Source organism: Xyrauchen texanus, chromosome 18 (assembly GCF_025860055.1).
Source record: "Xyrauchen texanus isolate HMW12.3.18 chromosome 18, RBS_HiC_50CHRs, whole genome shotgun sequence".
Lineage (NCBI taxonomy): Eukaryota > Metazoa > Chordata > Actinopteri > Cypriniformes > Catostomidae > Xyrauchen > Xyrauchen texanus.
The window spans coordinates 8,354,033-8,372,249 of record NC_068293.1 but is presented as its reverse complement, the minus strand read 5'-3'; the positions used below and the strand labels follow the sequence as shown (position 1 = coordinate 8,372,249).

The window sequence follows — 18,217 nt, the reverse complement described above, 5'->3', positions numbered from 1 at the left end:
AAGAAAAACTACAATGTGCTTTATTAGAACACTAACATTAGCCAAAGACTAAATAAAATAATTTTTATAGCTTACATTTGAAACATAACAGCAGCATTCTCTTGGTTTTAGCAATTAAATAAATTGCCAGATGCAAAAAAACACACAAAAAAACATTAAATCAAAAATATAAATTACCAAATTATTTTGTTTTAATAAATTACCAGAACAAAAACAAAATATTAAATAAAATAAAATGCCTATTATTTTCTATTATTGCACTTCTTTTAATTAACCTTGCCCTATAATTCTGTGAAAAAAAAATATATATTTTTCTTCGCATTTGCTGAGCTTCTTCGTCAGCAAATGTAAAACGTATAAATTAGCCTACGGCATTGAAATACATTTAGATGGCAATCGATTAAAATCAAACTATGCAATATTAACATGTTGACAAGTTCAGTTGGTGTTTTGCGTCATTAAAAGTTCAATTCTATTTAATGCGGGACATAATAGCCTACAGTTAAGATTTAGATGCATTAGATTCAAATGTTGATATGATTATTACAAATATTTTATAGGGGTTATATACATTGCTGACCTTTTAGATTTTCTCTCCACATGTGAATGGATTATCATCGTGTTATCTGGACACGTCTTTTAGGATTTCACAACAAATATTTGATCATGGCAATCACCTCCCCACTCGTGTTCTCCTTCGCCATTCCATTATTAGTTTTCACTATATGCCATTTGCTTTTGCCCGTGATGGTGCGTTAGTGGAGCGCTCTTGGAGCGAGAGAAAACAATGACGCTCCGATTTTATAAAAACCCGCTCCGCTCCCTCAGCTCCACTCACATACTCTGCTACTAATATTCTGACATTTAGCATTCTTAAACTAGAGATCCTAACTTACCTAAGACAGGGAATGTTTTCTACAATTAAATGTCAATTGTCAAAAAATTGTTTTGGTGAAGGTGTATGTAAACTTCTGACATCAACTGTTGGAAAGCAACATTAAAGGGAACAGTTCATCCAAAAATGATCTATTCAGACATCATTTACCACTTCTGTGAAAAACTGAATAATTTTAGGCAGAATGCCCAAGCAGCTCTTTTCCATACAATGAAAGTGGATGGTGCTCCAAAAAGGACAAAAAAGCACCATTGAAGTAGTCCATACAATTTTGTACTATATGGTGATTGTTCTGATGCCGCACAATTGCTTAATGTGAGGAACAGATCAAAGTTCAAGTTGATATTCACTAAAAATCTTCCCCTCCACTGTAGTTCTCTTATCTCTATTTTATATTAGATTTTTAAAAAATCTTGAGTATTGCATTTTATGGTAATAACCAATGTCCTCTGCATTGTAGTGTTGGGCAGCCTTTCAAAGGAGACTATGTGGAGATGAACAAAAACCCAAAGTACCAGAAGCTAAACAATGTAGTAGATGACAAGGTTCTTCTTGCTGATGTGGTCAGTAAAATCAACCGTGCCAACGGTAAGGTGAGTACAACTTAGCTCTGTGCCTATAGGATTTAGGTCCCTGCCAAGGCAAAATTATTTCTATTCAATTAAATTAAACATGTGATTTCACCATTTTCATTAACTTTAAATCACTGCTTCACTTTTTAGGGCTCTCCAAGACTTTTCCTCCTGACCAAGAAAAACTTTGTTCTGGCTGATCAGAAGACCGGTCAGGTGAAGGCCAGCGTTCCGCTTCCGGACCTCAGCAGTATCTCTGTCAGCACACAAAACGATGGATTTTTCGCCCTCAAGCTCAAAGCGGTATGACAGAATAATTGAGAGAAAGGGAATCACGTGTTTTGCTTGAAATATACTGAAAGAATTTCAAAGGAATATTCCGGTTTCAAAAGTTAAGCTCAATCGACAGCATTTGTGGCATGATGTTGATTACCACAAAAAAGTAATTTGGACTCGTCCCTTTTTAAAATAAATAAATAAATCACAGTTATTAGGCATTTACAATGGAAATAAATGGGGCCAGTCTATAAACATTCAAATTCACACTGTTTTAATAGTATAACCACAAGACGTAAATGGGTGTTAACATGATTTTAGTGTGATAAAATCAGCGGTTTACTGCCGTTACTGTGTTTACCTAGAGGGATTACGATTATGATACGTGATATCAATGATCATGATAACAAATTTGTGATATAGGATAGAAATTTACACCAAAAGAATAAACAATTTTATCACACTAAAATAATGTTAAAATGGATAGACCATTTCAAGGATGTAAACTATTACAAAGGAATGAATATGCTAATGCACATGTCTTGCACTGGCATTTCCGGTAGCAGCATTTTTATACCCCAGAACTGTCAAAATAAAACGACTAGCACGTACTTTTAGTCTAGCTAAAATGTAACAAACAATATATGTGCAAAAACTGAAAATAATGTGTCATTTCCAGATCCGGAAGTGACATCCAGACGTGCTGTTGATACTGAGCGTCTACATGAGAGATACAATAAAAGCATATCGTAGTTTAGATGCTAATAATTATTTTCTCAGCGGAAAGATCAGGAATATTGGGTCGCTCCTGTTATAATAAATTAATCTGTTAATGCGTCTGCAAAATAACTAAATCTAATATTACTTAATTTTAAAATACTTCCCAGCTTCAATCATTATAATGGCAGCGATATATAGTCACTTTTAGAGCTCTACCTCTCAAACTTACAATTAGTTGGCATACATTTCGTTCACCTACCAGAGATGAGATGAGTCACTTCTACAGTTGTTAGCTGCACGTATCCAGCTGTCTCGCTTCACTGCTGAGGTTCATGCGTCCATTAGCGGTTGCTTTCTTGGCATTCTAAACACTTTCATCCAGAGAACATCCAGCCACCGAACAACATAACCCACATTTTAATAATGACATTTTATGAAAATTGTGTTATCGTTAGTAAAGTTAATTGTGTTCAAGTCACTATGACCACATTTACACCTGATAATAAGGTTGGTCTCGGGTGATCTGACCACATATGTTCAGGTGAGACGCATCACTGTTTACATCTGGTCGCTTAAAGGCGTCTCCTGTGACCACTTGTGGACGGATTTGGAGGGGATGGACTCTGATTCATGACTACATACAGCAATCACCATGTCAGTGTGTTACTGCTTGACATTAAATCACAACATAACAGAAGACAAAGAAAGCATGAAATACGCAACATGCTATTTCTCCCAGATGCAGTTTAAATGTAATCTAAGCACAGAAGCAACAGTTCAACAGAATCGCCCGTTATTTTAATGGATTACCTGTATTTACCTGAGTTTCAGATGTTCGTGCTTCTCATAAGTGTCCCAGTATGTTGATATCAGATACACTGAAGAAGATCTGTGAAGATCTCATGCTTGTGTTCGTATCCGCTTAAAATTTTCCGATCGGACAGTTAATTCCTTTAAAAGCCGCTCGGAAATGTCAAAGTTTAAACTCTTGTTTTCGCGCAATGGTTGATTGACAAGTGAGTGGTGGTGCGTTGCTAATGCCAGGACGCATTAAGGGCGGATTAGCATTTACACTAAGTTCAGATGTGTTTTTGACCACATTTGTATGTGGTTTTTGTGATCCGCTCACAAAAAGTTTTAGACCCCATATAGACCTGTATTTAGCACTGATCACATGTGATCGGATCACCAAAAACACATCTTAATACCAGGTGTAAACTGGGTCTATAAATTAAACCGCTCCCTCTGTTGTTTTGAATGAGTTTCACAACTAGCCGGAAATGTTCAAGGAACAAAGACGTCAGATCCTTAAACTGACGAATAGTCCTTGAAATGGTGTGTAACGTTTACATCTTGTGGCTGTACTTTTGAAACAGTGTGTATTTTAACGTTTATTTACTGGGCTCATTCACTTCCATTGTAAGTCTCATGTCACTCAGATTTATTAATTTTTTTAATAAACGAGGAACGAGTCAAAATTAGTTTTGTGGTAATAAGCATCATCCCACAATCTCCACAATGCTGTCGATTGAGTTTTACTTGTATTGAACCCGGAATGTTCCTTCAACCAGTCATGACTCAACAAAGTAACAAACAATTAAAGTTATCTCTTCTGTGTAAATCTGATTTTAGTCCAAAACAACGGAACATGACGAGCGATTTTGTAGAACGTTCAGTTTCCATTTTTGAGGCATAGCGCTGACTAGCCCTACACATCGGGAAATTGCATTTGTCCAAAATCCTGCTTATAATGCATATTAATAAATGCATATTAAACATCAAATACGGTTTGATTGGCTAAGATTGTGTTTCAGTTTCACGTTCATTTGGACAAACAAATGGCTTGTTGCTGCAACGTTGTCGTACCTAGTTAGTCCGTGGTTTAAAGGTCATCCTGTTTCTGCACTCACCGTATCCTCCTGTAGCTGGATCTGCGCTCACAAGCATTTCTATGGATATGCTCTCTCTCTAGGGTGCCACGTCAGCATCCAAAGGGGACTTTTTGCTGAGCAGTGACCGTCTTATTGAGATAATCACCAAACTCCATCGCACAGGTGCAGCTTCAGCTGACAGGATTCAAATCAAAATCGACATTTCAGATGAGTGCGTGTCCCACGTTTCTACCCTTGTTTTTTTTCCAGAATCACCCTTTAAATACTTCAACATAACAACTGTCTCTCGTTCCCTTTCAGATTCCTCGTGCAGTTCAAGCAAGATAAAGTGTGCGTAAAATTCATCCAGGGTGCTCCAAAGAACGGCAACAGTGTCTCCTGCAAGCGTAAAAACAACCGGCTTCTGGAGGTGTCCGTTCCATCACCATAAAGGACTAAAACCCTTTCGCCCACTTCAGGGATAAGAACTCTGACATTCTGCCCCCCGTAAACCCATAATGATCACACAATTCTGATTTTCTTGTAATTTCTGATTCTATATAGTCAAAATCATTGCATAATTATTCACAGTATTTGGGTACCTAAAGTTTTACCTTTTACAGCTTTTAACGGTGGAGTGGAAGTCTAACTTTCTTTCTTCACAAATCTTGGGACACATGAGAAATTCTCTTTAATTGGACTTAATGGAAACCAAAGTGATGACAACGAGATTTGTAAGGCCTTTGAACTGGTTTCTAGTTTGCCATGTTTGTGTGGGCTGCTTATTGTTTGAAACCAAGTACATAGAGATGCTGAAAGAGTTTGGTTGGGCTACAAAATGTAAGATTGCACTTTTTCACTGGGGTGTCTGGTGGTCAGGAAAGACAGGCTGGTCGGTTGGTTTATTAGTGTTTATTTTCCTGTTCTATTTTCATTGTTTGTAGCGAAGACATTTATTGAAAACTACTCATTTTAATTTTGCCAAATGAAACGGGAATTTGCGATCCACAATCGTGTGCCATTTAGCTGTTCCTATATAAGACATTATCTTATATATGTTATAGTGCAGAAACTTTCTTATTTATAAGCCAAATAATGATTTTTATTTTCAGTTTAATGATGAATGCCAAACAATATTGTTTCAAATCATTCTTTTTTCCCACATGTATTTAGTTCATGAACACTTATTCTTCACATTCTGTAAATCAGGGTATCATCATGGAAACCACTTCCTCACAATTTCAGTGTGGAAACTGATAAATCGCTCTTTTTACATTAATGGCATGCATGATGGAATCTCCAACGGTGGGATGAAACACCCTAAAAATTTGAGCGATTTGGTGATTTTCGCGTCTGTGTTGATGCTGCACTGGTTGTCTAGACGGTTGGCATACTAAAGCCCTGGCTGGTACGATCTGCATTAAGTCCACTTCAGTCAGTCCCTTTACTGTCATGGGGTAATGTAAGCAGCATGTACATGAACTGTAGAACTTGTGTGGACTCGTATGGTAGCAGGCTAATAATAGCTGGTATTTGTTGTCCTATAGCTGTGTTGAGGCAAAATGTAAATGCGTTTTTGCCATTGGAATGTGGGCTGCATCATTTTATTTTTGGCTTGCTCACATCTGCTATAAATAAATGCAGTGATTTTCTTAAGGCCTGACCCAGATCTTTGAGTGTGAGCATTCATGCATTCTTTGGACGTGAAGGCACACACTACATTCTGCTTACGTTTACCCACATACCAGAATCGTGGTTGATGCTTTTTCAATTGTGTTTAATGCGAAGTTGTTTTAGTGGACATTTTGTACTCCTGAACTTCTGAAGACAAGGCCCACCAACTTAACTTCTCTGCTTAAGTTCCATGATGTGTTTTTTGTATATTTACAGTAAAAACATAAGTAGATATTAGGGGAGTGGTTTATCTTCCTCTTCAGTAAAGGAAGCTGAATTAAGCGCTGTGATTCCGCAGAGTGTCACTTTGATGCAGTAAGCCATCCTCCTCTTCCATGTCAGGAGTTGGATTTGAAAGAGGAAAATAAGTGTTGTATGAATTTTTTTGTGTGTGATTAAATGTAACCTGTTCTGAAAGACTGAAAACATGGAAGTTTTTCATTAACTACTAAGTGTAATAAATGACAAGTAATCATTTTTTAAATAAAAGCAATACATAAATGATTTTGGCTAATCAATTGTGCTTTGTTGTTTTGAAATGTACACATTATACACTCCGATACTAGATTGAGTGCATTGAGCGAAGCTCGCCAAGATAGGAATGGAGTAAATTGTTGAGGTATCTGAAAAAGAATCTTGGATGTGTTGAAAATAATAATTTGTATTATCTTTGAGAAATATGTATTACAAATAGGACTGATTTGTTAATGCCATACAATTTAGCTTATGTTTATATGTAAAATATATATTTAGTGCAAAACAATAAATGCATGACTAGCCCAAATAGATTTTCTTGAGTATTTATTTTTTGCCATTTGGGCAAAATTCCCTTTTAGGTCATGAGTTGAATTTGGAATTCCCCAATATCTTTACACAAGAGTAATTTAATTAATCCATGTTTTGTGACCAAATATAATTGCATCATTATTTCTACTATGCCTAATTATTCCCTGATTAGACATCTGTCTTAACAATTAACACAGCCATCAAAACAGATGGAAAGACTTTTGCCATACAGCACCACAAAATGTCCACCACCGGACTTTCTGATAACATTTCTGAAGACATCTTCATTTCAATTTAATACATGCAATTATCTTTTTAACAATATTGTAGATAATTTTTATCTAATGTGTCTGGAAATACACCATGTGTTTTATGAGAACAGGGTTGTGGTAAAATCAGGTATGATTATAAAAATAAAAAAAAATCGCCTATATTCAAACAACAATTCTGTATCATTTTTGCTATCTTATTTCAAATTCCAGAAATTAATTGAAATTTAAAGAAAACAGAAACAGAATTGCAAAAATAAACTTTTTTTTTTAAACTGATTTCTGAATACACAATATAATACTTCTTCCTGGAGAAAACAAATACTGTTGGATAACCATGTGATGGGGTGGGCGATATAAGCAATAAAGTATATGGTAATATTATTTACATTTTTTGTAAATGATGATGATACTCATGATATGGAATATAGCCCACACATTTTGATGGAAGTGATTCAAAAACTTGAAAAAGGAACTTATTATTTTTTCATATTTAAAATGATGTCCAATGTTGTTTAAGACTAATAACACACATTTGTGAAGTTTTCCCAAATTGATGGGTTGATGTGCCCACACTTATGGATGAATTTAGGACTTATTCATTGGAAGTTGTTTGTGTGTAGGTTGGCCATGGTAACCTGTTTTGTCAATTTATTTATGTAATTTTTTAAATTGGAAATCACACTTGCTTAACCAGTGTGGTAGGGAGTAGATTTGTATTTAAATTGTAGTCTGAAGAAGGCTACTTTTCTGTGGATATATGCAAAAATAAGACATAAGCAGTTGTTGGGGATTGCACTTTTCCATACAACATATTTAATTTATTCATACAGACAGGGAAGTAATTTCCTGTACTACACCCCCTTTAAAAAGAAACACATGAATTTTTTCATGTCGCTGTCCGCGAGGGGAGGAGGGGCTCTCTGCTGGCCGTCAGAAGCGGTGAAGCCACTGCCAGGGACAGAGGGGCTTGCTACCGGCCGCCAGAATACAGAGGGGTATTCCATCCGCCAGGGGTCAGAGGACTCACTCCGGTCTGCCCGGGGAGGAGCGGCTGTCATCCCCCAGAGGGTGGAGGAGTAGTCGGGGAACAAACTAGCAATTTTTTTTCACTCTCTCCTCTCTTTCTCTCTCATTGTTGATCTGCCTTGCCCTTTTCCTCTAATCTTTTTTCCTCCCCTTGTCACCCTCCCAGGTCTCGAAAGGCAATGTCTCATTCCCTTCATCTCAAGGAACCGAGGTTACATGTGTAACCGGAGATGTTCCCTATAGATTCAATTCACTCGACATTGCGGTAAACGCTTTTGGGGAACAGAGTCCCATCCCACCCACATGACGTCATACCCGAGAAATACACCAGGGTATAAACACTTGTAAAAGAATATGTATATGAGGTCACTGGCCCATCGGGCAGTGACTTATGACAACATATTTCAAGGGTATAGAATAATGAATAACCCCACATGTTAACAACCAGGCGGGAAGTTAATGTTATGCTGGGTATGTATAAATTATATAAGTCATACAATACACATAGTATAAATGTAACCCCTTCATAACCAGAGGTAGGTAGGGAGGATTATTCTTATTGGAATTGCTTGTGACTTCTAGTGGGAGTAAATTGGACGAGAGCCTACACAGGCAGTTGTATTAAAATTATAACAGGTAGCCTGCCCATAATAAGGAGCTCACCCACTGCAGTAAGTATAGTAAGCTCTCTAGGAAGAGAGCCCTGCACTTGGGATAGCAAATCCCTCCTCTGCGCTATTGCTGCATTTTAGCACAACCAACAGAGACATTTCCTTGTCCTTTAGGACTTTCATTTTTCCGATGCCCTGAACGGTAATCTTTGTAGCTCGCAGCGGCAAATCTGTGGCGGTGCGGAGCTCTTTGAACACGTCAGGATTTAGGCCTTGCTCATCTATATCTTTGAGGAGCTTGGCCTGGAAGACTTGAAGCATGCTATGGAGCGCCGAGCCGACCTGGCCCACCGTTATATAAGCTTTTCCAGCCAGTGCAGACGTCAATCGGCATAGCTTGGAAGGGTGGGTAGGCCGAGGTTTCCATCCCATAGCAATAGACAGACAGAGATGAGCTGCAACTGCCTCTTCAATAGGGGGAAGCTTAGCATATCCCTTTTCCTCCGTGTGATACACTTTTTGAGGACCACAGCTCCGGCCTGGACACAAGACGAATAGTAAGTAGTAAGTAAAAGTAAGTAAAATTTATTTATATAGCACTTTTCACAGATAAACATCACAAAGTGTTTCACAGTAAAATGTAATACAAAAACAATTTAAATACATTCCCCAAAATACAAACAACAAATACTACAAACAACCATAAAAAAACCCCTCGACTAACCAAAAGCCTGCTTGAAGAGCAAAGTCTTCAGTTGTTTTTTAAAAGAATCAACTGAGTTCGCACAACGTAAAACAAGAGGCAAAGCATTCCACAGCCTGGGAGCGACTGCCTGGAATGACTGGTCCCCTCTAGTTTTAAAATGGGTACAGGGAACAACTAATAGCATCTGATCTAAAGACCTGAGACTCCGGGTAGGAGTGTGCGGCTGTATCAGGTCAGTGATGTAGGTAGGGACTTGGCCATGCAAGGCTCTAAAAGTAAGAACTAGAATTTTAAAATGAATTCTATACTGGACTGGTAACCAGTGAAGTGAAGCTAAAACAGGTGTGATGTGTTCTCTTCTCTTAACGCGGGTTAAAAGCCTTGCAGCAGAGTTCTGAACAACCTGGAGGCTGATGAAGCTCCTTCTTACTCAAACACGTAAAAAGACTGTTACAATAGTCTAAACGGGAGGAGATGAATGCATGAATAATCATCTCTAACTCACCTTTAGTCACAGATGATCTTAATTTTGAAATGTTCCTCAATTGAAAAAAGCAGTTTCTAACTAATTGTTTCGAATGAAGCTCCAAGGACATAGCTGACTCAAAGACAACACCTAAGCTCCTGAGGCTCGGATGGACAGACGGGCCTAAGTTGCCAATATGTTGTATTATCTTTGGGATTTTACTTTCAGGGGCGATAATTAGTGTTTCTGTTTTGTCAGAATTGAGAAGCAAAAAGTTCTCACATAACCACTTTTTAATACTAGACAGACAGTTAATTAAAGAGGACAATTTAAACAACTCAGTTTCCTTAAAGGAGCAATACAGTTGGATATCATCCGCATACAAGTGATAAGATATGTCGCTAATAGGTCACACGCCAAGTCTTCATGAGCTCTTAGTGGACTTCCGGGAAGAATGGTGCAGTTTTCCAGGCTGTGGTCTACTGGCAGCAGCCAACCTGCAGGAACCACTCATCCAAGCGAGATTTTACCGGCTACTCTGGAGAGGACCACTCGAAGACCGAGCTCCTCAACCGCCCATGCGCGGACGCGAAGAAGCTCTCTGTCAGTGGCCTGTGCTTACTTTCTCACCCTCGCTGGGGGGAGGGGCTGCAACATCCTCCATGGACCATTCTCCCATGTCTGAAGCTGTGAGGGACACTGCATCATTACTACCATCAGACCCGCTGAATATGACAACATCATGCTCATCTATAGATGGCCAGAGGTCATCACATGCGTACTGCACTGGTGAGGACACTGCATGGGAAGATCAAGGGGCTTGTGAAAGATCCTCCTCTAATTTTTCCATCTCTACCTCACGGCCCTGCCATACTTCCTCATGTGGTTGCTCAAGACTTAACACAAAGGAAGCGGTTTGGAGGGCGCAAGAGGTGGAATCGTCTCTCAACGAAGCGTCTGGAGACTCATGTTCTCACAGTGAGGGCAGTCTGTCCCCACGAGAGCTGCTTCAGCAAGGGTGTGGCCCAGGTAACGAACACAGCTGTCATGTTGATCTGATGGAGCAATGTGTCGCTGGCATGAACACTTGCGATACATCCTCTTTAAAAAGACACATGCACACAAACGGCTCTTTATCGAGTGTTTTACGTCACGCTCCAGACGGAATGCTGAGGAAAACGGGTCAGTGTCTCGCTGAGGTGACGAACCCGATGCTGGCAGCAAGGCGGAGAGACTCTTCACCAGAACACTAGAGGGGGCGGGTAAACCTTTCGCTGCAGGCACTGAGGGAAATCCTGTCCACTGGAGGATGTCCATCAATGGTGAATAGAGGACTGTTCAAGACTAGATGTTTGTCGTAGTCAAGATGAGACAATGTCAGTCTTGAAGGAAGTAAATTCTGAAGAAAAGGTGTTCGCGCATCCACTTATATACGCAAACTGCTTGCCTAAAGGGGCAGGGCTCAAGCACCATTGCCAATCATAAGATTGCCGTTATTATACGGTCTTCTTGTTATTATTGTCTTCTTATTATAAGGGATTCAATTAGGTCGTCGAAGAAGGATTTCCCCAAAAGCGCTTACTGCAATATTGAGTGAACTGTATCGATAGGGAACGCCATATTCCAGTTTGCAGTGAGACTTTCTTCACCCTCTGTGGTCAAATTTTTAAGGTACAGCTACATACATACATTTTTCGGTGCTACGTCAGTGCACCCACTAAAATCCAGCAGATCTGCAAAAACATATTTGAGAACATTTTCACAAATCGATCTTTGTATGAAACATTCATACAATTTAATGATAATTCAGAATATCTTAGCCAGAAATAGCAATTATTTGTAAAAAAAAAAAAATAAAATAAAAAAACTTTCCTGACATGTAAACTCTTGTATACGCATTATAATGATAAAATAATGGTAAAATGTAAAACTGTAATTTGGTCTATTTCAAGAGCACAAGGGACGTTATATGAATTCAGTGCTGTCTTTTACGACCTACAAAGTTCAAGTCACCATTCACTTGCATTATATAGACCTACAGAGCTGAGATATGCTTTTAGAAATCTTTGTGTCCAGCAGAAGAAAGTCATACACAACTGGGGATGGTATGAGGGTGAGTAAACGATGAGAGAATTCTCATTTTTGGGTGAAATATCCTTTTTAAGCTGGGATAAGACAAAGTAATAAAAACATTTTATAAATTACTCACATCAGCCTAAAAAGGAATTCTCAACTCAATTATGAATGGACAAGCCTGCAGCACACTCATTTACTTACCTAACGGTCTAGCCCTCATTGCAGGTAAAACTCCAATTCCTAGATCATTTCTACATGGGACTGAACCTGCAGCCTGCTTTTTCAGTCTACAACAGCCCAGATTTTCAACCATAAGGCCACCAACAGCCCTCATTGCCCGAATGACTGAGATTTAAATACTCCAAAGAAAGGTAGTTTCTATACAGACATCTTTTGGCACAGACCAAAGAACAAATAATGAAGGGAAAGAGAGAGAGAACCTTGTATGGGTGCAGCCTTTCCCAGATGTTTTTCCATCACATTTGGAGAGTTGTCCCAGGTTAAATTCCGTGGCTTTTGGAGACTGCTGGTGGAAGATCCCAGTGGAGCAGCCCTTGACATATTGTGGATGTTGTGTTTAAAAATAGCACCAAACAGCAGAGCTGCCCTCACAGAGTTCCCACCATTGTGCAGTCTGGGAACACAGCAGAGGCCAAACCCCCTGCAACAGGCCATCCCAGACACATCCATTTCTAGCTCAACCATTGTTGCCAACTTAGCGACTTTGTCGCTATTTTTAGCAACTTTTCAGACCCCTTTAGCGACATTTTTTTTCAAAAAAACGACTAGCGACAAATCTAGCGACTTTTTGGACAAACCTTAGCAACTTTCCAAATTCCAAATATCGCCAGTACTGCAAGCGTGAGGTCTTACTTCCCCGCTGCGTCTGCTCTGTTCAGTGAGCGGCTGAGAGGAGCAGCACATTCCGTTGACTGCACGCCAGCGGACATAGACATGAATGAGCTGTGCATGTTCACGCTGTGTTAGCAGGAACCAATCAGTGATCACATAGCAGCTGCCTTCTCCTTTGTTTTAATTCAAAACATTTAATTTGACCATTTTTTCTTGGCATGCCCGTATATTCACTACTAATCAGAGTTTTAGTTCATTCCGGTTCGGTTTCTGAACTCTCCGAATTCAGATCGTATATTTACAGACTCTATACATTTTACTTATCCAAACACAACAATAAACCTTCTTCAAACTCATAAACATGTAACGTTAGCTAAGTTCCGTTCCATTGTCTAACAGAAAATATGTAATTGAGAACCGTTTTACTGGACATTCGGCTATATACTTATATAAAAACAGTATGAGCACGGTTTAGGGGAGATAACGACTCGGTTACTAACATAACCTCGGTTCCCTGAGAGGAGGGAACGAGTGTTGCTTAAGTAGCTTACGCTATGGGAAAACTCAGTTTCTCGAGAAATATTGAAGTCTTTATGTAAAACGCATTGCAGCTGCACAGCAGACAGCAATGAGCGAGGCAGCTCGGTCATTGGCTGTGCTGCGGCAACTTGCTTGAACCAATGACAGGGCGACTCTGAACGCTCGAACAATGAGTGCGCGCTCAGAGCCCGCCAAGATTAGCGTGGCTAAGGCTATATATTAGGCGCCCCGTCATGAGAGTTCTTTAGGTTCAATCGACTGAAGCGAACTGACCAAGCACAAGCAAGGCAGCTTACGCAATACTCGTTCCCTCCTCTCAGGGAACCAAGGTTACGTTAGTAACCGAGGTCTCTCCTATTGCGTAAGTAGCTTACGCTATGGGAACACCATGCAAAACGCCGTGCGTGCTGACTTCGCTCTATAAAGCCAGAGGTGGATGCCTGAGCCTTAAAGCAAAGTGATTATCCAACAAGCCGGCCAACGGCGAGCTATATAATGGGAAAATACAGAGCGCCTTTGCCCCAAGGAGGTCCATGGTGGGGCGCTCATTGTAAAAACACAAGCACATAACTTATGTACTGATTTTTCTATGTATTGATATGCATAAAAAATCCTCTAAGTCAGTCAGAGACGGACCTATAAGGGAGGAGATAATGCTCAGCATATACATACTCCAGTCCATTCTACAGTCAGGCTGATAGAATGTTGGAATGCAATGAGGGGACCTGTAGGTTATAAAACCTGATAAATGTCGAAGGCGAGGCCCAGCCTGCCGCCGCACAAATATCTTCAATGGGTATCCCACTCGACCACGCCCACGAGGAGGCCATGCTCCTCGTAGAGTGAGCTCTGACGCCTAAGGGACACTGAAGGCCCTTGGCTTCATAAGCCAGCGCTATAGCATCCACTATCCAGCGCGATATTCTTTGCTTTGAAACTGCGAGACCTTTAGTGCGGCCACCAAAGCATACGAATAATTGTTCCGTCTGTCTGAACGGGGCAGAACGTTCCAAATATACTCTGAGTGCCCTAACCAGGCAGAGTAAATTAGCGTCGCTTTCGTCCGCTGGGGACGATAGCGCTGCCAGAGATATCACCTGTACTCTGAAGGGTGTGGAGAGCACTTTAGGGATATACCCGTGCTTTGGCCTAAGGACAACTCTGCAGTCGTTAGGTCCAAATTCCAGGCAAGCAGCGCTTGATGACAGCGCGTGCAGGTCACCCACTCTCTTGACTGAGGCGAGCGCCAGCAAGAGTGCAGTTTTGAGCGAGAGCTGTTTAAGGTGCACGGTTCGGAGAGGTTCGAACGGGTCACTCTTGAGTGTGTCCAGGACCGTGGCCAGGTCCCAGATCGGCACCGAAGGGGGGCGAGGGGGGTTCATCCTCCTAGCGCCTCTTAGGAAACGAATGATTAGGTCGTTTTTCCCCTAATGAACGTCCTTTATCAGGATTGTGTGACGCCGCTATGGCAGCCACATAGACTTTGAGCGTGGAGGGTGTGCGGCCCGCCTCCAGCAGCTCTTGCAAAAAAGGCGAGTACACTTGGTATCTCGCACGATTTGGGGTTCAAGCTCTTGGTATCACACCAGTCACTGAACACTTTCCACTTTTGGGCATATAAGCATCTCGTAGAGGGCGCAAGCGCCTCCGTGATGGTTCTCAAAACTCCACTGGGGAGATTCTCGGGAACCCGTTGAGGGGCCATGCATGGAGGGCCCACAGATCGGGGCGGGGATGAAGAATCATCCCGTTGGCCTGCCTGAGGAGGTCTAGCCTCAGCGGAATCGGCCATGGGGCAGATTGCATCATCTGCATCAGTTCTGGAAACCACGTCTGGTTTTTCCAGAGAGGGGCTACCAGGAGCACTGCACATTTCACTTCCCTGATCCGACTGATGACCTGAGGTAGCATCGCGATCGGGGAAAAGCATACAAGGGGCGGCTCGGCCAGACATGGGCGGCAGCGTCCGTGCTTTTGAGAAGAAAAGGGGCAGTGCGCATTTTCCCTGGAGGCCAAGAGGTCGACCTCCGCCTTGCCAAAGGTTTGCCATAACCACTGAACCGTCAGGGGTGGAGAGACCATTCTCCTGGGAGAACCTTGTCTCTGGACAGCATGTCCGCTCCCTGGTTCAGGACGCCTGGCACATGCGCTGCTCTCAGCGGCGCAAGTGGTGCTGTGACCATGAGATGAGCTCCCTGGCCATAGAGTGCAGGGAGCTCGACCTGAGTCCACCCTGGCGATTTATATACGATACTACCGTCATGTTGTCCGTTCGGACCAGGACGTGTTCGTTTTTCAGGTACGGAAGCCGGGCTCTGAGAGCCAAGGCGACCGCTTTCATTTCCAGACAGTTTATATGTAGGCGCTTTTCCGGGTTTGACCAAAAGCCGGAGACAGGCCTGCCCTCGTAAAGGGCCCCCCATCCTATTTTGGAGGCATCTGTCGTGATCATTTTTCTCCGTGTGTTCACGCCCAGACTCACGCCGGTTCGATACCAGTCGACGGCTTTCCAGGGCGTCAGGGCTTTTATACAGCCATGATTTGCTCTGATTAAAAAGTGGCCCGTGCGCCATGCGTGAGTGGGGACATGGCTCTTGAGCCAGCGTTGGAGAGGACGCATGTGCAACAATCCTAGCTGGAGTACAGCTGATGCCGAGGCCATGAGACCGAGCATCCTTTGAAATCGTTTGACGGGGGCGCGCGCGCCCGGTCTGAATGATGTTGCAAGGCGTCAAATAGAGAGCGTGCGCTCTGATGAGAGTCGCGCCGTCACCTGCACTGAGTCTAGCACTATTCCCAGAAAAGAGATATTCTGGCTGAGGGATAGCACGCTCTTTGCAAAATTGATTCTCAGACCCAGGCATTCTAGATGGCTGATAATCCAAGATCTGTGCGTCGTTAACTGACTCTCTGATTGTGCTATGATTAGCCAATCGTCGAGGTAATTCAGTATTCGCACTCCCCGCTGTCTCAGGGGGGAAAGTGCTGCGTCCATACATTTCGTGAATGTACGGGGGGGCCAATGATAGGCCGAATGGTAGTACTGTGTACTGGTATGACTGTCCCTCGAAAGCGAATCTCAGAAAAGGCCTGTGATGAGGCGCTATCGGAATGTGAAAGTAAGCGTCTTTCAAATCCACTGAAACCAATCCCCGGGGCGAACTTGCGTGAGGATCTGTTTGGTCGTTAACATTCTGAACGAGCGAATCATTAAAGCTTTGTTCAGATGTCTGAGATCTAGGATGATTGCCTTGTGCTAACACTGAGCTTACAGCTGTCAGAGGCGCGGGCGCGCGCTGAGCAGCCTTGTTGAGTGCCGAGTGCAGGGGTGCGTGTGAGATTACAGGCACGCGCGCTATCTCCGAAATGCTCGCAGCATGAGCTGGAGAAATGTTTGAAACTGTATGGACAGTGTTTTCGGGTGGGGGTGCATACATCGTAATAGGCACGCGCGCCACTGTCATAAAGCTTCCCGCTCTTAGCGGGGAGTTTCTTGGCTTGCGCGTCGCATCCGTGATGCTTGCGGCATGAGACAGAGAAATGTTTGAAACTGTATCGACAGTGTTTACGGGTGGGGGTGCATACATTGTAATAGGCACGCGCGCCACTTTCATAAAGCTTCCCGCTCTTAGCGGGAGTTTCTTAGCTCGTGCGTCGCATCTGTGATGCTTGCGGCATGAGACAGAGAACTGTTTGAAACTGTATGGGCAGTGCTTATGGGTGGGGGTGCATATAACGTAGTAGGCACGCGCGGCACTTTCTTAAAGCCTCCCGCTCGCGGCGGGGGTTTTTTGGCTATGCATACAGTGTTTGTGTGTAGGGGTGCATGCAGGACAGCAGGCACGCGCGCTACCTTTATAGTATTTCCCGCTTTTACTGGGGAAGTGTTTATAACTGTGGGAACAGTGCTTGCGTGTAGTGGTGCATACATGACAATAGGCACACGATCTACATATATGGTGCGTCCAGCTGGAGCTGGGGAAGTATTCGGCACTGTTTGGACAGTATTGATACGTGGGAATGCGCACTTTAGTGTGTACACGTGACACAGGCAGAAAATGACTCTTTTTGTGATTTCTGTGTGTTGCCGTTAAAACGGCGTTTGATTGCAGGTGAGCGAGTTCTGTGACTGGCCCATTGACTGCTGTACAGACATTTCCAGCCGCCTGTAAGGAGCGAGTGGTCCGGCTTTTGCGAGACACGCACTCTCTCTTTTTCTTCCTATTGCTAGGAAGACTTACGAGGCTCCGGGTTCAGCACGATCTTGGGCCGAGGACCCCGTTGCTCAGGCGGCTTCCTTCGGTTAGCGGAATGCGAGCGGCGTCGAGCGTCCGTTTCAGGTCTGCTCTTTGGCTGGGAGGCGGGGCGCTGCCCTGGCTCGCTGCTGCTGCTGAGGCGGTCTCTGGCGGCTCTGAGATGAGCTGGAGCGCTTGGGCAGGAAGTGACGCATAGCCTGCGAATCCTTCCGAGCTTCAGTGAAGCGTTCAGCAAACTGTTTTACCGCCGGTCCGAACAGGCCGCTTGGAGCGATAGGCGCGTCAAGAAATGGCGTCCTTCATCTCTGTTAGCGTCAGCCACAGATGGCGCTCAAGGACAGTCAGGTTAGCCATGGCCCGGCCGATGGATTGGGCGGTGGCCTTTGTGGCTCGCAGTGCTACGTCAGTGGCACTGCGCAGGTCCTTGAAAGCCTCAGGTTCAGGTCCCGACTCGTCCATGGTGCGGAGAAGTTTGGCCTGATAAACTTGTAGAACAGCCATGGAATGAAGCGCTGACGCAGCTTGGACGGTGGCGGCGTATGCGCGGCCGGCGAGAGCTGAGGTAGATCGGCAGGGCTTCGAGGGATGAGAAGCTTTGGCTTTCCATCCAGCGGTGGA

General features: G+C 42.9%; 1 protein-coding gene across 7 annotated transcripts in view; it reads left to right on the top strand.

Moving 5' to 3' along the window:
- The window catches only part of LOC127659275 (unconventional myosin-Ib-like), a 130,923-nt gene extending 124,140 nt beyond the window's left edge, over window positions 1-6,783 (top strand). For all 7 annotated transcript variants that reach the window (XM_052149023.1, XM_052149021.1, XM_052149022.1 and 4 more), the window contains 4 exons: window positions 1,356-1,488; window positions 1,618-1,770; window positions 4,436-4,566; window positions 4,656-6,783. In XM_052149023.1, the coding sequence (XP_052004983.1) occupies window positions 1,356-1,488; window positions 1,618-1,770; window positions 4,436-4,566; window positions 4,656-4,785 (547 nt within the window). In that variant the 3' untranslated portion in view covers window positions 4,786-6,783. The remainder of the gene's footprint in view (window positions 1-1,355; window positions 1,489-1,617; window positions 1,771-4,435; window positions 4,567-4,655) is intronic.
- Window positions 6,784-18,217: the final 11,434 nt, after the last annotated feature.